The sequence below is a fragment of the Pan troglodytes genome, chromosome 1 (genome assembly GCF_028858775.2).
Source record: "Pan troglodytes isolate AG18354 chromosome 1, NHGRI_mPanTro3-v2.0_pri, whole genome shotgun sequence".
NCBI classification, from domain to species: Eukaryota; Metazoa; Chordata; class Mammalia; order Primates; family Hominidae; genus Pan; species Pan troglodytes.
In genome coordinates this window covers 201,875,997-201,903,599 of record NC_072398.2, presented here as the reverse complement: position 1 = coordinate 201,903,599, position 27,603 = coordinate 201,875,997, and the positions used below count along the sequence as shown (strand labels likewise).

The 27,603-nt window shown below is 41.8% G+C and overlaps 1 protein-coding gene across 38 annotated transcripts in view; it reads left to right on the top strand.

Annotated features, from left to right (window-relative positions):
• Positions 1-27,603, top strand: part of EPB41 (erythrocyte membrane protein band 4.1) — a 231,999-nt gene that overhangs the window by 190,990 nt on the left and 13,406 nt on the right. For 21 of the 38 annotated variants that reach the window (XM_063783718.1, XM_063783720.1, XM_063783717.1 and 18 more), the window contains one exon: positions 18,765-18,893. The exons of 1 other annotated variant lie outside the window; for it this stretch is intronic. In XM_063783718.1, the coding sequence (XP_063639788.1) occupies positions 18,765-18,893 (129 nt within the window). Of the gene's footprint in view, positions 1-17,104; positions 17,555-18,764; positions 18,894-27,603 lie in introns of all 38 variants that reach the window. 16 more of the 38 variants (XM_063783716.1, XM_063783706.1, XM_063783622.1 and 13 more) reach the window with 2 other exon arrangements.

The following is a 27,603-nucleotide window of genomic DNA, read 5'->3' as shown; positions in this document are numbered from 1 at the left end:
CTTGTTGCCCAGGCTGGAGTGCAATGGTGCGATCTTGGCTCACGGCAACCTCTGCCTCCCGGGTTAAAGTGATTCTTCTGCCTCAGCCTCCAGAGTAGCTGGGATTACAGGCGCCTGCCACCACGCTTGGCTAATTTTTTGTATTTTTAGTAGAGATGGGGTTTTATTGTGTTGGCCAGGCTGGTCTTGAACTCCTGATCTCAGGTGATCTGCCCGCCTCAGTCTCCCTAAGTGCTGGGATTACAGGCATAAGCCCCCTCGCCCCGCCAGAAAAATGATTTTTACTTTGAGCTTTTGGTATACTTTAGTGTTTTAAGCGCTGGTATAAATTTAAGATTGGGTATCTACAGAAAACGTCTTAGAAGTGTCCCTCTTTCTAATTATTACCTTTTTTTTTTTCTTTTTTTGAGGTGGAGTCTTCCCGTCACCCAGGCTGGAGTGCAGTGACACGATCTCGGCAACCTCCACTTCCCAGGTTTAAGTGATTCTCCTGCCTCAGCTTCCCAAGTAGCTGGGATTGCAGGCACGTACCACCATGCCTGGCTAATTTTTGTATTTTTGGTGGAGATGGAGTTTCACCATGTTGGCCAGGCTGGTCTCAAACTTCTGACCTTAGTTGATCCACCTTCCTCAGCCTCTCACCGCACCCAGCAAGAAATCTGTTTTGAAAGTAATAATTAGTGGCTGGGTGCAGTGGCTCACACCTGTAATCCCAACACTTTGGGAGGCTGAGGTGGGAGGATCACCTGAGGTCAGGAGTTCAAGACCAGCCTGTTCAACATGGGAAAAACTCCATCTCTACTAAAAATACAAAAAATTAGCCAGGCATGATTGCGCGGGCCTGTAGTTCCAGCTACTCGGGAGGCTGAGGCAGGAGAATTGCTCCGCCTGGGTGGCGGAGGTTGCAGTGAGCCGAGATTGTGCCATCGCACTCCAGCCTGGGCGACAAGAGCAAAACTCTTATCTCAAAAAAAAAGAAAAAAATATATATTTCTCTGAGGAGAATTCCCCAATTCACAGCTTTTTTGGGCAGTATTTACCAATAAGTCAGAATAAGATAAAGCAACATTCTTTATTTATTTATTTATTTATTTATTTTGAGACGGACCTTCGCTCTGTAGCCCAGGCCAAAGTGCAGTGGCGCAATCTTGGCTCATTACAACCTCTCCCTCCCAGGTTCAAGCGATTCTCCTGTCTCAGTCTCCCGAGTAGCTGGGATTACAGACGCGAACCACTGCACCCGGCTAATTTTTGCATTTTTAGTATTTTGGCCAAGCTGGTCTTGCACTCTGGACCTCAAATGATCCGCCCACCTTGGCCTCCCAAAGTGCTGGAATTACAGGCGTGAGTCACTGTGCCTGGCCCCTTTTTTTCTTTTTTTTTTCTTGAGACAGGGTCTCACTCTGTCTCCCAGGCTGGAGTGCAGTGATGCAATCACATCTCACTGAAGTCTTGACCTTCTGGCCTCAAATAGTCCTCCCACCTCAGCCTCCCAAGTTGCTGGGACCACAGGTGTGTGTCACACCTTGCTAAAAGACAGGGTTTTACCATGTTGCCCAGGCAGGTCTCAAACTCCTGAGCTCAGGCCATCCACCCTCCCCAGCCTCCCAAAGTGCTGGGATTACAGGTGTGAGCCACTGAGCCTGGTTTTGCGGAGGTACTTTCTAATAAATCCCTAAGCACATGTTTCTTTCATTTCCCTTGGCCAGGCTCCTTTTGCTCTAATACTTAGCTGAGTAAATTAATTATTCATTAACAATTCAGCATGATATTTAAGCCTAAGAAATCTTTAGTCCCTTTGGGACATTTTCTTTGATATTTTTCTCACATTATTTGCTCTGTTAATGTGTAAACTTATGAATAAATCTTATTTATTGCAAATGTGATTCTGGTTGCTACTAATCATTAAGGAAGTAGGAGTTAATAATGCTGTTCATAGACCTACTACCAAAAAAATCCAAATGAACCTCTGTTTTCAGCCGATCAGCAAGAGATTGCTGTCAGCTAGTCTTTCTCTTGTTTTTCCTTATATTCACTCTTCTCTGTGGCCCAATAATTAGTTGTCTTTTGCTTAGTCGTAAGACAGAGACAACCTACTGGTGTGCATTCAGTTCTCAGAATGTTATTTTAAATCAGCTTTGAACTAATTTGACTATGCCAAGTTTTAAAAATAATTTTTTTCTAACCAATTTAATTAGTCACTACAACAGATGTAGTTGTCACATCTGTTAGAAACATTTTAGTATGATGAATTTGTCTTTTATGGGCTTTTTAAAAGCACTGTACAAATTTGTAGTTAATAACTCTTCAGTATTGCCACTCTAATCTTACTGAAAAGTGAAGAATGGTGTGGGTGTGGGTATGTGGGTGTGAGGAGAGCTTGTTCCTGTAATGTGAAATCGACAGAAGGTATATCACTTTATCTCTTACTTCACCTTGGGTAAACCTTCTCTTAACTCTCACAGCTCTAGATTTTATTATATTATTCAGGTGATTATTTCAAACTAATGCTTCGGCTGGGCACTGTGGCTCACGCCTGTAATCCCAGTACTTTGGGAGGCCGAACCGGGTGGATCGCCTGAGGTCGGGAGTTCGAGACCAGTCTGACCAACATCGAGAAACCCTGTCTCTACTAAAAATACAAAATTAGGTGTGGTGGCACATGCCTGTAATCCCAGCTACTCGGGAGGCTCAGGCAGGAGAATTGCTTGAACCTGGAAGGCGGAGGTTGCAGTAAGCTGAGATCACACCATTGCACTCCAGCCTGGGCAACAAGAGCGAAACTCCGTCTCAAAAAAAAAAAAAAAACCTAACACTTCACATTTTAGAGTGGTCTATTTACTAGCTCAAAGTATGTACCTTGTGATCTAAGTAAAATAACTTTGTAGTATTTCTCCAAAGCCATGTTTCTTTTATGAGTTTGTTGAAAATGCTAACACAGAAAGCCATTTTCACTATTATACGATTTCTCAAGAAGATAAAACATAGCTAGTTAATATTCAATAATAATTTTCTATAATAATAGCTGTCTGTTGCATTGGTTCTGTAGAATCAAGGTAACTATTTCTTGGGTTTTTTGTTTTGTTTCGTTTTTGAGACGGAGTCTCACTCTGTCACCCCGGCTGGAGTGCAGTGGTGTGATCTCGGCTCACTGCAACCTCCGCCTCCCGAGTTCAAGCTGTTCTTGTGCCTCAGCTTCCTGAGTAGCTGGGATTACAGACACCCACCACCACGCCTGGCTAATTTTGTATTTTTAGTAGAGATGGGGTTTCACCAGGTTGGTCAGGCTGGTCTCGAACTCCTGACCTGAAGTGATCTGCCCACCTCAGCCTCCCAAAGTGCTGGGATTACAGGCGTGAGCCACTGGGCCTAACCTCAAGGTAACTGTTTTCTAGATATCAAATTTTCTTAAATGCTAATTATGACTTTAATCAATTTTTAGAACTGAGACTTCTGTGAAATCCAGCCAAACAAATTCAATTTTGTTCCATTCTAACTTCAGAGTTTTTGTACTGGTCATAGCTCCTTTTTCTCCATCTTCATCCCTCCACCCCTACCCTTCATAGTGTAATGAAATAAAACTGGCCACCAAAGGCTTCTGGTCTGTTAGACATGCTTAGTATAACCTTTAATATTTGCCCAAGCACTTTGACCTCTGTAGATCTATTCAGATTTGAGAACACTCATTTGATCTGTGGAGTCCTTGCTGGTGAGTGCAGTGTAAAGGCAAAATTTTCTATTACCTAATAGTTAAAATTTTGCATCCGGCATGGATTTTGAAGCTGTTTGCTTTTACGTTCACCTATTCTGGGGATAATCTAATAACAGCACTATTTAGGAAATTATAAAAACAATGTTTGATGGATAATTATCATTGGCTAATTTCATTTGCTGTCCTTTGTGAGAGGCTGCATTGTGGAATTGTTTTCCTATCATAAGCAATTTTATCAACTCTAGTAAAGGCCCACATCTTCCGGAATAAGCCCCTTTATCCAGATTTTATACAAACGTAATCTTTATATACCAGAGAATAGCAATAGACTGTGAAAATGACTCTGAGTTTCATGGAGAAGCTAGTGAGCACTATAAGGATATATTTCTAGCTAGAAACTAATAGCATACAACCTTGAAAAAAAAAAAGGCGAGAGAGGGTACATCCAAGAGAGAAAAATTAGAATGAAGAGAAATGTATTGTATGATAAAGAATGTCACACTAGAAAGGAAAGATAGAATTTTAACATCACCTTTTGCTAGCCCATGGTTACTCTGTTGTTAGTTTATCCCCATCTTGAGTGCTTGTGATTCTAATGTCCTTTTTCAAACTTCTAAGTGGCCTGAGTTTTCCACTGAAACTGTACAAAACTATTATTTATCAAGCTTTTGGGGGTGGGAACCAGAGGATGTTTCTCCTTTCAGTAATTTTTGTTCTTCTGTCTTCATTTGTTTCCTTTTTTGGCTGAAGAATGGGCTCCTACTGCTTGACTTGTCATCTTTATGTGCTGTTTACACATGGCTTTTGCAAAAGAAGCCATTACCACATCTGATTTATCTTTTATTGCAAGTGCCCATTTAAAAGCATTTGTTTTAACTTAAAAAAATTGTTTTAATCATCAGGCTAATGTGCCTACTGATTATTATACAACCTAGGGAAATGCTGATATAATTTTTCAAAATAGGAAATTACAAATATTAATATTAATGTATAAAGACATATGTTTTGCTCTTAAGAGTTTTTCCCCTAGGCACTTAAAGCCATTCTTTGCTGAGACTTAACCTTGTCATGTTTTGTTAAAGAGAAGAATATAGAAGCAAAGCACTCGCAATTAACTGATCTTATCAGGATTAAATTCTACATTTTTTAGTTTGCATGTTGTAGACCATCTGGGGGTATTACTTAAATACATTGTTGATAATTTAAGTGACTATGATATTTATTGTTTACTTTAGTTAAGAACCAGGAGCTGGACTCTTCTGCTGGGTATCTTCCTTCTGTGCTTAGCAAGATAACCTCGATTCCTGCTGGTTCTGTGGGCATTTGCACTGCAAAGCATTTCTTACTGGGTTTGCAAAGCAAGGGTAATGTGCTCTGTGGGTGTATGTGTGTCTGTGCACCCTCATCCCCTATTCCCACTGCCATCTCTGTTCACTTCCTTTTACTTATCAAAACTTCTTTTTCTCAATCTATGTCAATCTTATTAAAAAGTTTAATGAATCACTTTTCCCAGACATATAGAAACACTAATAAAAGTTTTATGTGTTAAATTTTCCTCATATATTTGCATTTCAGCAAGCCACAAAGTCATTGCACAGATGATGGTGACTGATTACAGCATTGGTTATATCATTAAGCAGTACTTACAAGGCCAGCCTTAAATCTCATTTTACTTGACAGAATGCAAAATAAAATGAAGATAATGTGGAAAACAATGGTATAGTTTAACGGATGTAGTGGATTGGGGATTACAATTGTGTAAAGTGACTGCAGAGGTATATGCTAAATCTCAGACTCTCATTTTGAGGAAAATTTAGTAATTTCAAGGAGCAAATGTGTGGGTAATAGCAATATAGAAAGATAAGCTTTGAGGCTAGAAACAGTAATAAATCTCTGACATTTTAAAATAGTTGTAAATTGTGTGACTAATCAGAAATATTCTATTTTCTTTCTTAACAGACAGTATGTATCCCAGAACTATCCATTATAAGTGGTATTCTTCCTGAGGATCTTGGTTCGGGAATATTTATGAAATAGCCTCATAGTATACCCATTTTAATTCTCCTGTCACAATTTCTTTCTTCAAAGTTGTGATGTTCTCTAAAATATAATGAGGACCTGTTTGAGAACTTGCTAACAAAAGCTGAAAGGAAGCCCAATTTTAGTTAAATCCATAGGCTTGGCCCACTTCAGGAGTTCAAGAAACACCATGTAGGGTCTTCCTGTCTTTATTGCTTTGGTTCACGTTACTTTGCAAAAAGTAATATTTTAAGAAATATAAATCATTCTGGATATGAATTGTGATGTGATAGAATCAATCTATAGTGTATATCACTAACCTAAGTTATTGTTTAGATCAGTTTTGGAAATACTTTGATCTTCTTTTTTTTTTTTTTTTTTTTTTTGAGTTGGAGTCTCACTCAGTTGCCAGGCTGGAGTGCAGTGGCGTGACCTTGGCTCACTGCAACCTCTGCCTCCTGGGTTCAAGTGATTCTCATGCCTCAGCCTCCTGAGTAACTGGGATTACAGGCACCCGCCACCATGCCCGGCTAATTTTTTTGTATTTTTAGTGGAGATGGGGTTTCACCATGTTGGCCAGGCTGGTTTCGAACTCCTGATCTCAAATGATCCGTCTGCCTTAGCCTCCCAAATTGCTAGCATTACAGGCGTGAGCCACCACACCTGGCCAAAAACCACATTTTAAATCACTTTCCTGATAATATCCCTTCTACCTCTAAATCAGAAAACATTAAAATACAATGAAGCTACAACTTAAATTTGAAGTATTTCTTTTCCACCAGTTATACAGATATATTAAATTCATCATCATTGACTTTGACTTTCTTTTCTTTTCTTTTTTACCCCAAGTTTACAACCTCCACCTGCCAGGCTCAAGTGATCCTCCCACCTCAGCCTCCTTAGTGGCTGGGAATATAGGCATACGCCACCACACCTGGCTAATTTTTTGTATTTTTGGTAGAGATGGGGTCTTGCCATATTGCCCAGGCTGGTCTCGAACTTCTGGACTCAAGCAATCTGCCCGCCTCGTCCTCCCAAAGTGCTGGGATTAAAGGCGTGAACCACCTCACCCAGCTGACTTTGACTTTCAAAACCAACTAACTAAATTACCAAGGTTTAATATTATATTCCCCTTATAAAAGAGAACTTTTATATTACATACCAGTTACTAGCTTATAATTCTTTCCTCTAACTACTTTTTTCTTTTAGAAGCCTATTAAGGCTTATTTTTTACTGTTTTTAAAAGGCTTGGAAGATGTTAAGGATTTTTTAGCACTTTCTGCATAAATTGTTTACTAGACTCTTCAGGTTTTAAAGATCATTTCACTACTGAAACCAGATACAAGTGCTTGCATAAGAAAATAATCACTTTTTATTACCAAAGTAATACATACTTGTTTTAGAAAGGTTAGGAAATAGAGAAAAACCACAAACAAAAAGATCGTTTGCAATCCCATGATTATTAATATTTTAGTACACCTTAAAATCTTTTGTCTTTCCTTTTTTTTTTTTTTTTTTGAGACCGAGTCTTGCTGTGTCACCAGGCTAGAGTGCAGTGGTGCCATCTCGGCTCACTGCAACCTCCGTCTCCCAGGTTTAAGCGATTCTCCTGCCTCATCCTCTGGAGTAGCTAGGACTACAGGCACATGCCACCACACCCAGCTAATTTTTGTATTTTTAGTAGAGACGGGGTTTCACCATGTTGGCCAGGATGGTCTCGATCTCTTGACCTCATGATCCACCCGCCTCAGCCTCCCAAAGTGCTGGGATTACAGGCATGAGCCACTGTGCCCGGCCACCTTAAGATCCTTTTCATGTGTATATTTATACACATTGGAAAATATAATTTTTAAATGGCTAAGAAATGAAGCATAACTGATCAAGAGGAGGGTTTAGTCTTTGAATTATATAGAAAGATAAAATGAGACAATAGCAGTGTGTTTTCTTCCTTTTAATAGAGAAAGGAGTTGTTTTTCTATTGCCACTAAAAGGTAAAATTGGTCTTCACTAAGTGGGGAACAAGTGACTAAATGTGTGGGGATAAAATTACTACACAGGTACTCATACATGGCTCTTATGTAGCAAAATTTTAGAAAAATTTTCAGGATATATTTTCACTTTGATCTCTTAAAGGATAAGACACTCTTGTAAGCTTAACTGTGGTTCTTTTTTTTTTTTTTTTTTTTTTTTGAGACAGAGTCTTGCTCTGTCGCCCAGGCAGGGGTGCAGTGGCACAATCTTGGCTCACTGCAAGCTCCGCCTCCCGGGTTCACGCCATTCTCCTGCCTCAGCCTGAGTAGCTCGAACTACAGGCGTCCGCCACCATGCCCGGCTAATTTTTTGGAGTTTTAGTAGAGACAGGGTTTTACCATGTTAGCCAGGATGGTCTCCATCTCCTGACCTCGTGATCCGCCCACCTTGGCCTCCCAAAGTGCTGGGATTACAGGTGTGAGCCACCGTGCCCAGCCAACTGTGGTTCTTTTGATAGTCTCTTCAAATATGTAAATCCTTACTTCAAAAATAACCTGAAAAGAAATAGACTCTGGATTGCATTTGTTGGAGTGGCAGCAAAATACCTATAAAACACCCATATCCTGCTTTTTTTTTGAGATGGAGTTTTGCTCTTGTTGCCCAGGCTGAAGTGCAATGGCACAATCTCAGCTCACTGCAACCTCCACGTCCTTGGTTCAAGCAATTCTCCTGCCTCAGCCTCCCGAGTAGCTGGGATTACAGGCATGCGCCACCACACCTGGCTAATTTTGTATTTATATTAGAGACGGGGTTTCTCCATGTTGGTCAGGCTGGTCTCAAACTCCCAACCTCAGGTGATCACCCGCCTTGGCCTCCCAAAGTGCTGGGATTGTAGGCGTGAGCCACTGCGCCCGGCCCATATCCTGCTTTTAATAATATCTGGAATTCGTAGGTCAAAAAAGGGGTAATTTATAACTCATAAAGGCATATATATAATCAGGGTCTGATGATTCTGAGACATAATCCCTTTGCATAAATAGTTTTTGAGAGAAAGCCTTTAGGAAAAAAAATCTTGTTTTCTTCCCCAAAACAAAGAAAATACTGAATTATCATACTTAGCAGGAGCCATTGACTTTTTAAATGAAATTGAGAATCTTCAAATAATATTTCTGTTCAGTTAAATATTTGTCTAATATTCTTTTTTTCATATTATTAAAACCAACTAGATATCATTGCAGTACTTTATATATATAGGCAGCCAATCTTTCTATCATAGCATCTTTTTTCCTTTTTCTTTTTTTTTTTTGAGATGGAGCCTCCCTCCTGTCGCACAAGCTGGAGTGCATTGGCACGATTTCAGCTCACTGCAACCTCCACCTCCTGGGTTCAAGCGATTCTCCTTCCTCAGCCTCTTGAGTAGCTGGGATTACAGGCGTGCACTACCACGCCTGGCTAATTTTTGTATTTTTAGTAGAGACGGGGTTTCGCCATGTTGGCTAGGCTGGTCCTAAGCTCCTGACCTCAGGTGACCCACCCGCCTCGGCCTCCCAAAGTGCTAGGATTACAGGTGTGAGCCCCTGCACCCGGCCAGCATCTTTTTTCTTACAGATTCCCCATCAGTTCAGGTAAGCAACATCTAGATTAACACCTTTGAATCACATTAAGTCTCAGCTTTGCCTTTTTGTCACTGAGGATGGTTCAGACACAGCCATATATTCATCTTCTACTTGAGAAGATCCCTTTAAAGTTTTCAGGCTAATTTGGTATGTGCAGTTGCAGTCTTATATAATCCAATGGCCCTTGATGATGGTCACAGCCAAAGGCAACAACACTGTCAGAATTCTTTACTGATATTAAATGCCAAATTCTGGGTGTCTTGTGTCATGGAGACTTTATATTTTCTTCTGGCCAGTCTTGTCTTCTGGCTTTTCAGCCTTCTTATATGTAAAAATCTAGTGTCAGCCACTCAGAACAGACTCTGTTAAGAGGAGTTTGGGCGCTGTTTGTATGTCTCAAAGTTAAAGTCGGGTTTGCTGTGTGTTATTTTGAGCATAATAGGACATGTCCTGAAGCTGGGCACACTGGCATGTGCCTGTAGTCCTAGCTAATCGGGAGCCTCAGATGGGAAGATCCCTTGGGCCCAGGGATTTGAATCCTGCCTGAGCATCATAGTGAGAGCCTATGTCTAAAAAATAAATATATACATAAGTAAAATAAATAGGACATGTGCTTTGGTCCTACTTGAAATACCTTCTGGTGTCATGGGAAGAAGATGGGCTTTAGAACCAGAGATAGATCTCAGTCTAAACACTAGCTGCTCATCTTTTCATCTATAAAATAGAAATAATGACTACTTCATAATTATACTGTAAATAATTAAATGAAAAAACATGCTCAAGTGATTAGCACAGCACCTGGCACATGGTAAACATACAAAAATATTAGTTTTCTCTTATTTTACTGATGGAGGAGATAAAATGCTGGACTAGACTATGAGTCTGGTCAAATGAGCCACTGTTTATTTCTTCCTAAACATGCTTTTCTAAACATTTTAGTTACAGAATAGCACAGGACAAAGAAGAAGTTCTCAAGTGACCTGGATTTACCTAACATACCTTCAACACGTTTTTACTGAGCATCTATTACATACCAAAAACTGTACAAGAAAGATAGAGAGCTAAGTAAGACAGTAACAAGTTCTCATCCCCCAAGGATTTCATAGGCTAATGGAAAAGACAGATGAATATGCCAGTGATGATAGGGTACAATGGGAACAAAAGAGGACTGGTATCTAAACATACTTCAGGCAGCCAAGGAAAATCTAGAAGGAATGACAGTTGAGCTAAGTGTGGACTTCCAGGCAGAAGGAATAAGATTTACAAAGGCACAGAGATAATAGAAAGATGCTCTGTCCTAGGGAATACAAATAGTTTTGAAGTAATGGGGAGAAGGATATGTGTGGAGTTGTAGCTGGATGAAGCTGGAGAGAGAGGTAAGGGTCAGATTTTAAAGTATTTTCTGTCTTACTAAAACCCAGTGAAGGGTTTTAAACTAGAAAACTGAATTTTCAGTGTTTAATTTTAGAAATAAGCACTTTAGCAGCATAATAGAGGACACGTTCAAGGAAGATTTGAGATGAGAAAGAAGGAAGGAAGAAAGGAAAGAAGAAAAACTGTTGAGGGCATTTGTGGTAACCTGGATGAGGCGTTCTAAGAGCTTTAACAGGCCGGGCACAGTGGTTCACACCTGTAATCTCAACACTTTGGGAGGCTATGGTGGGCAGATCACTTGAGGTAAGGAGTTCAAGACCAGCCTGGCCAACATGGTGAAACCCTGTCTCAACTAAAAATACAAAAATTAGCTGGGCATGGTGGCACGCATCTGTAACCCCAGCTACTTGGGGGTTGAGGCAAGAGAATCACTTGAACCCAGAAGGTGGAGGTTTCAGTGAATCAAGATTGCACCACTCTACTCCAGCCTGGGCAAAGAGCTTGAACAAAGGTAGTAAATGTGGGAATTGATGAGGGAAACATTAAAGCAAATAGATAAAGTAGATATTAAAATGGAATAAAAATGCCTTGATGACATAATCTCTGGGGGTTAGCGGATAAATGTAAGGAAGAAGTTGAAGATGATTCTCAGAATTCTGGCATGGATGATTGGATGGATGGATGGAGATGCCTTCTACTAATATGATAGAAGTGATGGAGGGGCCGGATGTGGTGGCTCACTCCTGTAATCCCAGCACTTTGGGAGGCTGAGGCAGGTGGATCACCTGAGGTCAGAAGGTCAAGACCAGCCTGACCAACATGGAGAAACCCTGTCTCTACTAAAAATACAAAATTAGCCGGGTGCGATGGCAAATGCCTGTAATCCCAGCTACTCGGGAGGCTGAGGCAGGAGAATTGCTTGAACCTGGGAGGCAGAGGTTGCAGTGAGCCAACATCGCGCCATTGCACTCCAACCTGGTCAACAAGAGCGAAACCCTGTCTCAAAAAGAAAAGAAATGATAGAGGAAGTTGGGGTGGGAAGCCCAGAGAGCAGCAGAGATGAGTTTAGTTTGCAACATGTTGCATTCTACACCCCTGGGAGGATGCTCAACAAATAATTGTCTGTGTTGTCCTGGAGATCTGGATAACAGTGTCAACTTGAGAAGTTGATTTGACCATATGTGAGTGTGCTATAAATGGTAATCCAACCCAACTGTTATGTTTTTCTTTTATTTCTGAAGACTAGTACATGTTAGGTGCTCAGTAAATATTTGTTGAGTTGAAATTACTGTGGCTAGGGCTTTTATCATTGTTGTCTTCTATACATGCTTTGGAAAAAAAGAGATTGTTCTGTCTAATTTAACTCAGCAGTAGGCAAGTTTGGGTCAGGTGGTGCTGGCCTAAGTAATGTTTAGTTCACAAATAGCTTCTTGATGACAGACTACTACTTATCACTTGAACAAACTGGCACAAAATTGGCTCTTACTTGATTATCTTAGGTATTTGTCTGATTATTAATTAGCCTTCTCAGTTGTGACAAATTATTTGAAGAAGCCCAAAGTTCCTCTCCATGTGAATGGGTTTAGATAGCTATTCACAATGCTAGGACTAGCATGTAGCAATTTCAGAAAGCCTATTTGTTTAATACCAGCTGATCTATTTTTGGACAGCTCTATAGCCACTTGCCTGACTCAAAAGAAACAGTGAGATAAGTGCCCTGGAAAGTAGCATAGCATCTTAACAATATGACAAATTCATTCTAGTGTCCCCCAGGCCCTAGGACATTATAGGTGCTCTGCTCATTGGTTGGTTGAATTAAATAAGTATAGTACTTTAGAATTTACAATATGGTTTCATATACAGTATATTATTGTATTTTATCTTCAGAACCCTATAAGTCAAACCAAGTATTATTTTCATGTTAAATATGAGGAAATTCATACATTCTTGTCAAGAATAATTGCTGTATCTCAGATACATTTGCAGACAGAGACAGCCTTGTTGTCAGTCTTTCAGTTCCATCTTTCATATCCTAAGTCATATTTGTTATCAGCCAATGAAAGATCTACCTAATATGAATTCAACTAGTGCCAGTTTGAGATGCTTTTGAGTTGCATGTTTCAAAATGGCTTGGGAGTGAAGCTGGCCTGAAGTTCCTGTGTGCAGTGTGTCTTTCCTTGCCTTTATGGAGCCCTGGTTAATATTCACCACAATGGAGGCTGGTTTACAAGTTAAGGAGCAGCAGTGATTTTCCTAATATAATACCTATAACATGGATTTGAGTACTACAGTGTGTAAGCTGGTTCAAACTGTATTGTTTACTCATAGGAACACCTTCTTACCTTCTTTTTTTTTTTTTTTTTTTTTTTTTGAGACAGAGTTTCGCTCTTGTTGCCCAGGCTGGAGTGCAATGGCATGATCTTGGCTCACCACAACCTCTGCCTCCCAGGTTCAAGCAGTTCTCCTGCCTCAGCCTCCCGAGTAGCTGGGATTACAGGCATGCGCCACCACGCCTGGCTAATTTTGTATATTTAGTAGAGATGGGGTTTCTTCATGTTGGACAGGCTCGAACTCCCAACCTCAGGTGATCCGCCCACCTCAGTCTCCCAAAGTGCTGGGATTACAGGCGTGAGCCACCGTGCCTGGCCAGGAACACCTTCTTCCTTTCTTTATTGTTTCTCTGTGGTTTGTAATATGGTCAAAGGCTCTTACCAAGATTTCATGCCTAAGTGGCTTATATACAGCTCTCTGGTGAGCACATGCAGATGTCACTTGCCATAACATTTGGCTTTCGTTAGGTTATTTCTTTTTCTTCTTTTAACTTTTATTTTAGGTACACGCGCAGGTTTGTTATGTAGGTAAATTCGTGTCATGGGGGTTTGTTTTACAGATTATTTTGTCACCCAAGTACTAAGCCTGGTACCCAATGGTTATTTTTTCTGATCCTCTCCTTCCTCCCACCCTCCACCCTCAAGTAGGCCCTGGTGTCTGTTGTTCCCCTCCTTGTATCCATGTGTTCTCATCAGTTAGGTCCCATTTATAAGTGAGAACATGCAGTATTTGCTTTTATTGTTCCTGTGTTCGTTTGCTAAGGATAATGGCCTCCAGCTCCATCTGTGTTCCTGGAAAGGACATGAGCTCGTTCTTTTTTATGGCTGCATAGTATTCCATGGTATATATATACCACATTTTCTTTATCTAATTTGCGATTGATGGGCATTTAGGTTGATTTCATATATTTGTCATTGTGAATAGTGCTACAATAAACATACACATGCATGTGTCTTAATGGTAGAACGATTTATATTCCTTTGGGTATATACCCGTAATAGGATTGCTGGGTCAAATGGTAGTTCTGTTTTTAGCTCCTTGAGGAATCACCACACTGCTTTCCACAGTGGTTGAACTAATTTACATTCCCACCAACAGTGTGTAAGCATTCCCTTTTCTCTGCAACCTCACCAGCATCTGTTATTTTTTGACTTTTTAGTAACAGCCATTCTGACTGGTGGGAGATGGTATCTCACTGTGGTTTTGATTTGCATTTCTCTAATGATCAGTGATACTGAGCCTTTTTTCTTATGCTTGTTGGCCACATGCATGTCTTCTTTTGAAAAGTGTTCATGTCCTTTTGCCCATTTTTTAATGGAGTTGTTTCTTTCTTGTAAATTTGTTTAAGTTTCTTATAGATGCTGGATATTAGACCTTTGTCAGATGCATAATTTGCAAATATTTTCCCCAATTCTGTAGGTTGTTTACTCTATTGATAGTTTCTTTCACTGTGCAGAAGCTCTTAAGTTTAATTAGATCCCATTTGTCAATCTTTGCTTTTGTTGTGAATTGCTTTTGGCATCTTCATCATAAAATCTTTGCCAGTTCTTAGCTGGGCACTGTGGCTCATGCCTGTAATCCCAGCACTTTGGGAGGCCGAGGTGGGTGGATCACGAGGTCAGGAGATCGAGACCAGCCTGACCAACATGGTGAAACTCCGTCTCTACTAAAAACACAAAAATTAGCTGTGCGTGGTGGCACACACCTGTAGTCTCAGCTACTCTGGAGGCTGACGCAGGAGAATCGCTTGAACTTAGGAGGCGGAGGTTGCAGTGAGCCAAGATCACACCACTACACTCCAACCTGGGCGAGAAAGTGAGACTCTGTCTCCAAATATATGTGTATATTTGCCAGTTCCTATGTCCGGAATGCTATTGCCTAGGTTGTCTTCCAGGGTTTTTATTAGTTTTGGGTTTTACATTTAAGTCTTTAATCTATCTTGAGTTGACTGTTGTATATGGTATAAGGAAGGGATCCAGTTTCAATATTGTGTATATGGCTAGTCAGCTATCCCAGCACCATTTATTGAATAGAGAATTCTTCCTTTCCTCATTGCTTGTTTTTGTCAGCTTTGTCGAGGATCAGATAGTTGTAGGTGTGTGGCCTTATTTCTAGGTTCTCTATTCTGTTTCATATGTCCATTTTCATACCAGTACACCATGCTGGTGTTTGTTTTTTGTTGTTGTTGTTTTCTTATTTTTTTTTCTTTTTTTCTTTTTTGAGGCCGAGTCTCATTCTATCACCCAGGCTGGAGTGCAGTGGCTTGATCTCAGCTCACTGCAACCTCCACTTTCCGAGTTTAAGCAATTCTCCTGCTTCAGCCTCCCAAGTAGCTGGGACTACAGGCACATGCCACCATGCCCAGCTAATTTTTGTATTTTTGTAGAGGCAAGGTTTTGCCACGTTGGCCAGGGTGGTCTCAAACTCCTGACCTCAGGTGATCTGTGCCTGCCTCAGCCTCCCAGAGTGCTGGGATTACAGACATGAACCACCATGCCCAGCCTACCATGCTGTTTTGGTTACTGTAGCGTTGTAGAGATCTTTCACCTTCCTGGTTAGCTGGCATTCCTAGGTGTTTTATTCTTTTTGTGGCAAGGTTATTTATTTTTCAAATGACTAATTCATTTCCTACTAGTGTGAATTCCTTCTTCTTCCACCTAGAGCACCTTTCTTTTAACTTTAGGAATAGGTCCGTCTACTGGGATGGTATCTTCTCTTCCACATTCTCTTCCATGTGCAGTGGTCCCTCAATATCTGTGGGGCCTTGGTTCCAAGACCTCCTCTGGATACCAAAATCCACAAATGCTCAAGTCTTGGATTTAAAATGACATGGTATTTACATATAACCTATGCATATTCTCCTGAATACTTTAAATCATCTCTAGATTACTCATAATACCTAATAAAATATAAATGCTATGTAAATAGTTGTTATACTATATTCTTTAGGGAACAATGACAAGAAAAAAGTCTGTACATGTTCAGCATAGATGCAATTGTTTTTCCAGATACTTTTGATCCATGGTTGGTTGAATCCATGGATGCAGAACCCACAGATACAGAGTGGTGACTCTACTTGCTTTAGAACTGTTTTTCCTGTGGAGTGAGGTATTTGGCCCAGGAGGGAACTCTGTGTTTCCGGAATTTATTTCTCTTGGAGGTTGGAGGTGTTGTGTCATTCATCTGTGAAGAAATACATCTCAGCTGCTGGGTCATTTTAATTGTTTACAAAGAAACATTTCACCATTTTTGATATCATGTTTGATGCCATGACAGTGATTGAAGTAAGCCTGTGCTAGATGTACTCAACTTCTGTCTCCCTGACAACTAGTCTAGATTTTAGCTTCTCCATGCAGGGCTAGTGTGAGGATACATACAGTTTGGAAATATGAAACATTTTTCAACCTGATTAGGTTCCTCAAGAATATGTTTTACCTGTAATCCCAGCACTGTGGGAGGCCGTGGTGGGAGGATTATGAGAGGCCAGGAGTTTGAGATCAACCTGGACTACATAGTGAGACCCTGTTTCTCCAAAACATGTAAAACTTAGCCAGGTTTTGGTGGAGCATACCTGTAGTTCTAGCTACTCTGGAGGCTGAGGCAGGAGGATCCCTTAAACCCAGGAATTCAAGGCTGCAGTGAGCTATGGTCAGGCCACTGCACTCCAGCCTGGGTGACAGAGTGAGACCCTGTCTCAAAAAAAAAAAAAAAGAATATATTTTGATTGATGCACAAATTGCATTGTGTCCTGTGCATAGTAATAACTTAGGCATTTAGGAATGACAAAGTAACTCCTTTAAGTAACACAAGGAAGACCATAGGAATATAAATTGCTGGATAATTGTTTTTCAGATTAACAATGATATAGAAATAGGACCAAACTTAGGTTGGAACTGCTTAAGCTGCTGATAATGTGTAGTGAACAGCAGCTCTTCCTTTTGACCATGTTATCAGCTAAGATTCTTAGTTTATATTAGTAGCAATATTTTTGAGGCTTCCAAAAATCATTGTTGATTCTCAGAGTTCATTCTCCCACTTATACCTAATCTTCTTGCCTTTGTATCTGTTCATTCATTTGTAGAGTATAAATGGCATTCGCACAGAGGAGGTGGCTGTCGTGACAAAGGGGCCATCTACTAACCCTGACTCTGAATGGGAGGGTCCCAAGCATTCGGTAGTTCCTAGTAAAAGCCAGATGACCACCTCGTCGGAGTCTCTGCAAAGCTTTGCCTTTGGCTCCCTCTCCATAAGCAGCAAGGAGACAGAAGAGAAGGAGGAGGGGGCAGCTGGCTATCTTGATATTAAGGAGATGCCAAGAGGCCCAACTGGGGAATGTATAGGGGTGGAGGAACAGGCCAGTGCCTTAAAGTTCTCAGTAACACCAGCTTCCTGTCAGCTGCAACCTGGTGTAAAAAAGGCAGAGAGTAGTGAAGAACATGTTACACCAGGAGAGCCACTTGGAAAACAAAATGGATCATTTCTTGACTTTCATGTGGGTAACCAGTTCCCCACCCTCATTCGAAGTTTCCAGGTAGTAATTTATTCAATGATGCAGGTCTAATGACTGTCTTTGGAAGAGGGCCAGAATCTGTCCTGTGGAGGAGGTGGTGGTGGTGTGGTGAGGGTAGTGGCCTCCCTGCTGTTTTCAAAATCACAGACTAAAATAAAGCCTTTGATTGTGCCAAAGAAATTCATTCAGAGCAATTAACTGCATGGCTAGAAATGCTTTCTTCTCTGATAACTTAACAAAACTCCAGCTGTCAGTCTTTATGAAGCTGGTTAAGTGTGTTCATCTTTTCCTTGCTCAAGTGTGGGCTATGGAAAGAGGTGAATTGCGGTGACTTCTGTGGTGAGGAGGCTTCAGTGTTCTGAGACCATGCTTAAAAAATTCAAATACTCTTAATTAAAGGGGCAACTCATCTTCTTATGAGATTTCAGGCCCCAAATAATGTATGTACTGCAGCCACATTGTGCAGCCCACCACTCCCACTGACCCCACCCACAAGAGCATTCAGGATCATAGGCACTGATTTCCTATGCTAAGGTGGTTGGCCACTTAACCTTATTACAATCAAATGGTAGTTTCAGTGTGATTTATACTCCTGGGGAAGGTGAGCAGATGGACAAGAAGGCCTTTGGTATTCCACTAATGTTCATTCTTCTGAAATTCTGGGATTAATCACCAGGTGGTGGTAGAACTGATTGTTTTTTTCTTTCCAGTTTTCCAAATACTGTCTCTTCTCAATAACTCCAAAGTGAATCTCTGACATTGATTTGAAAGAAGTTAATGAATTCGAGGGTAATGCATTCCATTGCCACTGCTGTTTCATGTACCATTTGTACTTAGTGGAGGAAATGTGGCTGATTTTCTTAATTATAATGGTACAGACACAAGGACAAATCAAAGTGATTGCTATTTGGCAAATCGTTTTATATTCAAATTCTGAAGGTCAGTCTGAAGTGTTTTATATCACCAATCATAACTGTCTGCTCTTACAGCTTTCCATTAAGCTTATGAAACTGATTACAGTAATGCTGCTTTTTAATATCCCTCATGATTTGACACCTTGTCAGGGTTACTTTGGAATACTGTCGAAGTCTTAGGCAGGGTAAACACCTTTGTAGATTGAGCTAGCTCTGTACTTAATTAAAGCTAACACTTTGATCAGATCAGTGTCAGAAGATTACTTCTCCATTGCCTTCAGAAATACTCTAGTAACTCTTTCCTTACTGCTTCACAGCCTCCCCTGGTGAAGACACAAACTGTCACCATCTCAGATAATGCCAATGCTGTGAAAAGTGAAATCCCAACCAAAGACGTCCCTATTGTCCACACTGAGACCAAGACCATCACTTATGAGGCTGCCCAGGTAGGACATGTTTTGATGCTTCAGAACCAAAGGCTGCAAACAAAATTAATAACCTTTCTTCACAGAGTTTCTAGTCATTTATCACCAAGAATACCAGGTTTTTCTGGGGCAGTTCTTTTTAGAAGAGATTACTGGTCTAAGAAGGTCCCAGACTACTTTATCTAAAGCAAAAAATTGAGCAGAGCACACTGGTGTGTGCCTGTAGTCCCAGCTACTCAGGAGGCTGATGTGGGAGGATCTCTTGAGCCCAGGAAACGCCATCTGAATATTTTTTTTTTTGAGACAGAGTCTCGCTCTGTCACCCAGGCTGGAGTGCAGTGGCGCAATCTCGGCTCACTGCAAGCTCTGCCTCCCGGGTTCACGCCATTCTCCTGCCTCAGCCTCCCGAGTAGCTGGGACTACAGGTGCCCGCCACCACGCCTGGCTAATTTTTTTGTATTTTTAGTAGAGACGGGGTTTCACCGTGTTAGCCAGGATGGTCTTGATCTGCTGACCTCGTGATCCGCCTGTCTTGGCCTCCCAAAGTGCTGAGATTATAGGCGTGAGCCACCACGCCTGGCCTAAATTTTTTTTAAAGCAAAATTGTCTTAGATCTGATTGCTTATATCCACCCAATTCATTTGCATAAGGCAGTCTAGTGTAATGGTTGAGAACATGGGCTTTGGGTCTAAAAAAACCTGAGTTCAAGTCCTGGCTCCTCCACTTACTGACTTGGACAAGTAATTGAATATCTCTGAGCCTTGATCTCCTCTGCCCATGACGTTAATATCTACTTCATGGTGTTATGAGGATTTAAGTGTTTTTTGTTTGTTTGTTTTTTGAGACGGAGTCTCAGTCACTCTGTTGCCCAGGCTGGAGTGCAGTGGCGTGATGATCTCAGCTCACTGCAACCTCTGCCTTCTGAGTTCAAGTGATTCTCCTGCCTCAGCCTCTACAGTCATGTGCACATGGCTAATTTTTGTATTTTTCGTAGAGTTGGGGCTCACCATGTTGGCCAGGCTAGTCTCGAACTCCTGACCTCAAGTGATCTGCCTGCCGCGGCCTCCCAAAGTGTTGGGATTATAGTTCTTTTTAGGAGAGATTACTGGTGGCCGGGTGCAGTGGCTCACGCCTGTAATACCAGCACTTTGGGAGGCTGAGGCAGGCAGATCACGAGGTCAGGAGTTCAGGACCGGCCTGGCCAACATGGTGAAACCCCATCTCTACTAAAAATACAAAAATTCGCTGGGTGTAATGGCAGGCACCTGTAATCCCAGCTACTCAGGAGGCTGAGGCAGGAGAATCTCTTGAACACAGGAGGTTGCAGTGAGCCGAGATTGCTCCACTGCATTAAAAAAAAGAAGAAGAAGAAGAAGAAGAGATTACTGGTGAGCCACTACGCCTGGCCAAATTTTCTTTTCTGAGAAAGGGTCTGACTCTGTTGCCCAGGCTGAAGTGCAGGTGGCATGATCTTAGCTCGCTGCAGCCTAGACCTCCCAGGCTCAAGCAGTTCTCCCACCTTTGCCTCCCAAGTAGCTGGAACTACAGGCATGCACAGCTGCACCTCGCTAATTTTTTGTAGTGACGATATTTTACCATGTTGCCCTGGCTGATCTCAAATTCCTGGGCTCAGAGGATCCAACTGTCTTGACCTCCCAAGATGTGCCACTATGCCCTGCTAAAAATTGTTTTACTTCCCACTTTCAGTAAAATGTCTCTCACTTTTGGTAGTTTCAATGGACTAGAATTGATTTATGTTGAATTGTTTTTCTTTTGTTATTCACAGAAGCCAAAAGTAAGAAAAACAGTTCCCTCTATAAACTGAGCTGTTATTTCATTCCTGCAACAAATATTTATTGAGTGTTCACAATATTAAGCCAAAGCAATGTACAAGGTATACATAGTCCCTACCCTCTGGAACTTACATTCTAGTTAGGAGAAACAGGCAATAAAGCACATAAACAATGTATAAGTAAATTTCAGACAGTGGTAAATGCTATAAGGAAACTAAAATGGGGTAAAGAGTTAGACAATATGGGATTACATGAAAGATTGCTGCTTTGGGACTAGGATAATCAGGGAATTCCTCTCTAAGGAGGTGACATTTTGGCTGAGGTCTGAATGATGGGAAAGAGATAGCCATGTGAAGTTCTGGCTAGGTGCTTTCACATAAATCTTTTCACTTAATCCTCACCTCACCATGAACTGGATGATGTTATCTCCATTTAGGAAACAGTGTGGCTTGGTAATTTAAAAGCATGTGCATTGCTGGGCGTGGTGGCTCACGCCTGTAATCCCAGCACTTTGGGAGGCCAAGGCAGGCGGAGCACGTGAGGTCAGAAGTTCAAGACCAGCCTGACCAACATAGAGAAACCCCGTCTCTACTAAAATACAAAAAAATTAGCTGGGCGTGGTGGCACATCCCCAGCTACTCGGGAGGCTGAGGCAGGAGAATCGCTTGAACCTGGGAGGCGGAGGTTGCGGTGAGCCAAGATGGCGCCATTGCACTCCATCCTGGGCAACAAGAGTGAAACTCTGTCTCAAAAAATAAATAAATAAATAAATAAAATAAAAGCATGTGCATTGCAATTAGAAAAAAGAGAATTAGGGTTGGTCACAGTGACTTTAGGGTTGGTCACAGTCACTTTGGGAGGCTGAGGAGGGAGGATCAGTTGAGACCAGTAGTTCCAGACCAGCCTGGGCAACAAAGTAAGACCCCCATCTCTTTTATATATATATAAATAAAATATTATATATATATTTATAATTATACATATTAAATTATATAATTATAATATATATTTAATACAACATATAATTATATTAAATATGTAAATTAATATATAATTACACATTAAATATATAATATATATTATATATATATTAGCTGGGTGTGGTGGCATAGCTGTAGTCGCAGCTATTCAGAGGCTGAGTTGGGAAGATTTCTTGAGCCCAGGTGTTCAAGGCTACAGTGAGCTAGAGTCATGCCATTGTACTCCAGCCTGGGCAACACACCAAGACCCTGTCTCAAAAAAAAAAAAGAGGGCCGGGTGCAGTGGCTCACGCCTGTAAACCCAATACTTTGGGAGGCCGTGGTGGGTGGATCACCTGAGGTCAGGAGTTCAAGACCAGCCTGACCAACATGGTGAAACCCCATCTCTACTAAAAATACAAAATTAGCCGGGCACGGTGGTGCATGCCTGTAATCCCAGCTAGTCGAGTGGCTGAGGCAGGAGAATCACTTGAACCCGGGAGGTGGAGGTTGCAGTGAGCCAACATGGCGCCATTGCACTCTAGCCTGGGCAACAAGAGCAAAAGTCCATTTCAAAAAAAGAAAAAAAAAGAGAAAGAGAGAAATAGAATTTGTATCCTAGCTCAATCAGGTAGGTACCAACTAGGTAACCTTAGGCAAGTTGCTAATCTCTCTAAGCTTGTATTTCCTTGTTTGTAAAGTGGGGATAATACCACTGACCATTGCAAGCTTTGGAGGAAAATTAGGTGAAATGATGTCTGCAAAGCACTGGGCATGTTTATGGACACTTAGTGTCAGTATGCTTCCCTATTCTCTCTTTCGTGGTCTAGAGTGCGGATTTTGAGTTTGGTACATAATGAGAGTTTAATTAGCCAGGCGTGGTGGCGTGCACCTATAGTCCCAGCTGCTTGGGAGGCTGAGGCAGGAGAATCGCTTGAACCTGGGAGGTGGAGGTTGCAGTGAGCCGAGATCATGCCACTGCATTCCAGCCTGGGTGAAAGAGCGAGGGTCCATCTCAAAAATAAATAAGTAAATAAATAAACAAATAATGAGAGGTTGCGTAAAGTTTATCGATACTAACAAAGTGGCATAATTGAAGCAATGAGCCAGGCATGGTGGACGCACCCATAGTCTCAGCTGCTCGGAAGGCTGAGGCGGAGGCTCCCTTGAGCCCAGGAGTTCGAGGCTGCAGTGAGCTGTGATTGTGCCACTGCACTCCAGCCTGGGGGACAGAGTGAGGCCCTGTATCAAAAAAACAAAATGAAATAAAGTAGGGAGAGGTCTGGGACCAGGAATATGACTAGAACATCTCTGGAGAAATGCTTGTAAAGAACTGAAGTGTCTGAGGAAACAAGAAAAAAGAAATGTGTCAGTCGAGAGAGACAGAGAAATGAATGAATAGGTCTTGGCAGTGAAGGGGACTGAAAAAGAAAGGAATAGGAAATTACTTAAAAATTGTACACGCTATTAGCCAGAGGATATAGGAAATAATTACTTCATATGGCAGAATCCCTTTAAGTTGTCACTACCATGGAAACAAGCTAAATGTCCATCAGTGGAGAGCTGGTTAAATACATTATGGTACATCCAATTAAGGTAATTCTGTGTGGCCTTTAATAAAAGCTTCTGATGGGAACAAGCTACATGATAAATTGGTAAGTGAACAAGCATGGTGCACTATGGTGGTACTGTTTATGGAGGGGAGAAGGGATGTATATTGCAGCTATGTGTGTTTAGGTTTGTATATCAGTACACTCTCTCTGAATGGGTACTAAAAAACAAAACAAAAAACCAACAACCAAAACGTATAGTGGCCCCTGATGAAGGAGACTGAGACTGCAGGACTCGGGTCAGGAGTGGGAGGGAAATTGACTTTTCACTGTAAAACATTTTGAAGTATTAAAATTTTTATAGCATAAACATAGCCAAAAAATTTTATTTTATTATTATTATTATTATTTAGAGACAGTCTTGCTCTGTAGCCCAGGCTGGAGTGCAGTGGCATGATCTCAGCTCACTGCAACCTCTGCCTCCCGGGTTCAAGTGATTCTCGTGCCTCAGCCTCTTGAGTAGCTGGGATTACATGTGCATGCCACCACACCTGGCTAATATTTATATTCACATTTTTATTTTTATTTTTGTTTGAGACAGAGTTTCCCTCTTGTCGCCCAGGCTGGAATGCAGTGATGCCATCTCGGCTCACTGCAACCTCCACCTCCTGGGTTCCAGCGATTCTCATGCCTCAGCCTCCCAGGTGGCTGGGATTACAGGCACCCACCACCACACCCAGCTAATTTTTGTACTTTTAGTAGAGACGGGGTTTCACTATGTTGGTCAGGCTGGTCTTGAATTCCTGACCTCGTGATCCACCCACCTTGGCCTCCCAAAGTGCTGGGATTACAGGTGTGAGCCACCGCACCCAGCCTGATTTTTATATTTTTAGTAGAGACAGGGTTTCACCTTGTGGGCCAGGTTGGTCTCAAACTCCAGGCCTCAAGTAGTCAGCCCGCCTCGACCTCCCAAAGTGCAGGGATTACAGGCATGAACCACCGCACCCTGCGCCCCCAAAATTTAAATGGTTCAAAATAAATTGTTTTAAAAGTTAGAGCCACACTGACCACAGAAGTCCCTGTGGTGTGGGTGTAGGTAGCTCCTACAAAAAAAGGAAATGGAAGCAGTCATTTTAAAATATCCTGACATATTAGAGAAATATAAAGGCAGCGTGATATTCTTGACAGAGCCTGTGGGCTTTGGAATTAGAGTGACTTAGGTCTTAATTCCGACATTTGCTAGTTTTGTGACCTTGGGCAAGTCCCTTATCTTTTTGAGCCTTAGTTTTCTCTTCTGAAAAATACTGTGATCAAGTTATTGAAATAAGCACAATGTTTGCCTGGTATTTATTAGCTATTCATAATGGTAGCTATTATTATATTGCATTGTTAAACATTTGCCTTTATTTCATTTTAACCAGGCTTAAGACAGTCAAGATACAAATTGCTTTTTATTTTATTTGTTTGTTTATTTATTTATTTTTGAGATGGAGTCTCACTCTGTCACCCAGGCTGGAGTGCAGTGGCGCGATCTCGGCTCACTGTAACCTCCACCTCCCAGGTTCAAGCAATTCTCCAGCCTCAGCCTCCCAAATAGCTGGGACCACAGGCATGCGCCCCCATGCCCGGCTAATTTTTTTATTTCTAGTAGAGATGGGTTTTGCCACGTTGGTCAGGCTGGTTTCGAATGCCTGATCTCAGGTGATCTGCCCGCCTTGGCTTCCCAAAGTGCTGGGATTACAGGCGTGATCCACTGCTCCCGGCCCACATTGCTTTTTATTACTTATGCTAGACAGTGGGGTAGAGTGGGGAAGAGTGTTGACTTTCGAGTCAGAGTCAGATTTCCTGGCTTTGAACCTGCCCTGTCACTAGTGTGCAGTCAAATTACTAAATCGCCATGTGCCTCAGTTTCCTCATTTGTAAAGTGTGGCTAATAGTTGTACCTCATAGGATTGTTGTCAGGAATAAATGAATTAATGCACATAAATGTTTCCAAAGTGCCTGGCAGATAATAAGCACTAGATATTCATTTGCAATTGTTATTATTTATTTACTATTTCTACTTTTGCTTTTATTATCTTGCTGGATAAGTAAGCCTGAGCACCATTTTTTTATTTATTCACAGTCTCTGTGCTTTGGAAAACATGGTCAGAGGGGATAGTTTTTACGTGTAGTTTTTTATGTGTGTATATGGGTGTGTTTGAGGTAAAATTTACATACAGTGAAATGCACAGACAGGGTCTCGCACTGTTGCCCAGGCTGGAGTACAGTGGCATGACCACAGTTCACTGCAGCCTCGACCTTTTGGGCTCAAGTGATCCTCCCACCTCAGCCTCCTGAGTAGCTAGGACTCCAGGTGCACACCACTACATGTGACTAACTTTTTAATTTTTTTTTTTTTTTCGAGACGGAGTCTCGCTCTGTCACCTGGCCTGGAATGCAGTAGCATGATCTCAGCTCACTGCAACCTCTGCCTTCCGGGTTCAAGCAATTCTCCTGCCTCAGCCTTCTGAGTAGCTGGGATTACAGGTGCGGGCCACCATGCCTGGCTAATTTTTGTATTTCTTTTTTCAGTAGAAACAGGGCTTCGCCATGTTGGTCAGGCTGGTCTCGAACTCCTGACCTCATGATCCTTCCGTCTCGGCCTCCCAAAGTGCTGGGATTACAGGTGTGAGCCACTGTGCCCGGCCTAATTTTTTAATTTTTTGTACACACGGGACTCACTTTGTTGCTCAGGCTGATCTCGAACTCCTGGGCTCAAGCAATCCTCCCTCCTCAGCCTCCCAAAGTGCTGGTATTACAGATGTGAGCCACCATGCCTAGCAATTTGATTGGTTTTGACAAATGGCTATACATGTGTAACCAAGACACATTTAGGATACAGAACATTACTCCTGAAACTGGCTTCATAGCCTTTTCCATCTGATTTCTACCCCTTTAGGCAGCCAGTGCTCTGCTTTCTATCAGTATAGCTTAGTTTTGCCTGGTTTGGACTTCATGTAAGTAGAAGTATACAGTAGTACACTTTTGTGTATGGCTTCTTTCTTTCTTTTTGAATTGGAGTCTCACTCTTGTCATCCAGGCTGCTGGAGTACAGTAGTACCATCTCAGCTCACTGCAACCTCCACCTCCCGGATTCTAGTGATTCTCCTGCCTCAGCTCCTGAGTAGCCAGGATTACAGGTTCCCACCACTTCACCTGGCTAATTTTTGTATTTTTAGTAGAGACGGGGTTTCACCATGTTGGCCAGGCTGGTCTTGAACTCCTGACCTCAGGTGATCCACCCACCTTGGCCTCCCAAAGTGCTGGTATTACAGGCCTGAGCCACCGTACCCAACAGTGTCTGCCTTCTTTCTGAATATAATATTTTTTAGATTCATCCATGTTATGTGAATCAGTAGTTCCCTCTTTTTTATTGCTGAATAGTATTACATTGAATGAATATACCACAATTTGTTTATCCATTCATTTGTTGATGGACAATTGGATGAATTTCAGTTTGGGAAAATATTAATAAAGCTGCTATGAATGTTCATGTACAGATCTTTTTTTTTTTTGAGACAGAGTATGGCTCCGTTGCCGAGGCTGGAGTGCAGTGGCATGATCTCAGCCCACTGCAACCTCCGCCTCCTGGTTCAAGCGATCCTCCTGCCTCAGCCTTCAGAGTAACTGGACTACAGGCATGTATCACCATGCCTGGCTAATTTATTGGTATTTTGTGGTAGAGATAGGGTTTCATGATGTCGGCCAGGCTGGTCTCAAACTCCTGACCTCAGGCAATCCACCTGCCTCGGCCTCCCACAGTGCTGGGATTTGAGGCATGAGCCACCGTGCCCGGCCACAAATCTTGTTGTGGGCGTTTCACTTATCTTGAGTAAACATCTAAGAGTCAAATTGCTGGGTCATAGGACAAATGACCAGTATGAGGAAACATTGGTAAGAGGATCAAGGAAAACAGGCCCTGTATGGGAACAGGGTAAGTAGGAAAACATAACAGTGTCTCCTGCATCTTTAGCATTCTTCAGAGACAGAAAAGAGACTAGAGGGAGCGGGCAGGAGGTAGATAAAGATAGAGTCACAGGTTTATAGAGGAGTTCTTCAAAAAGCTTTAGCCCTTCTGGCATGCAAATTCATGTTATAACAATTTATAAGCTAATTTTATTTGTATAATTTCTTTGTATGCTCACAACAGTGCTACGGTGTAGGCAGAACACATATTCCCATATTGCTTTTATTTTTTATTTTATTTATTTATTTATTTTTTTGAGATGGAGTTTCACTCTTGTTGCCCAGGCTGGAGTGCAGTGGCGCAATCTCAACTCACTGCAACCTCTCAGCCTCCCACGTAGCTGAGATTTTTTTTTTTTTTTGAGATGGAGTCTTCCTCTGTTACCCAGGCTGGAGTGCAGTGGCACGATCTCGGCTCACT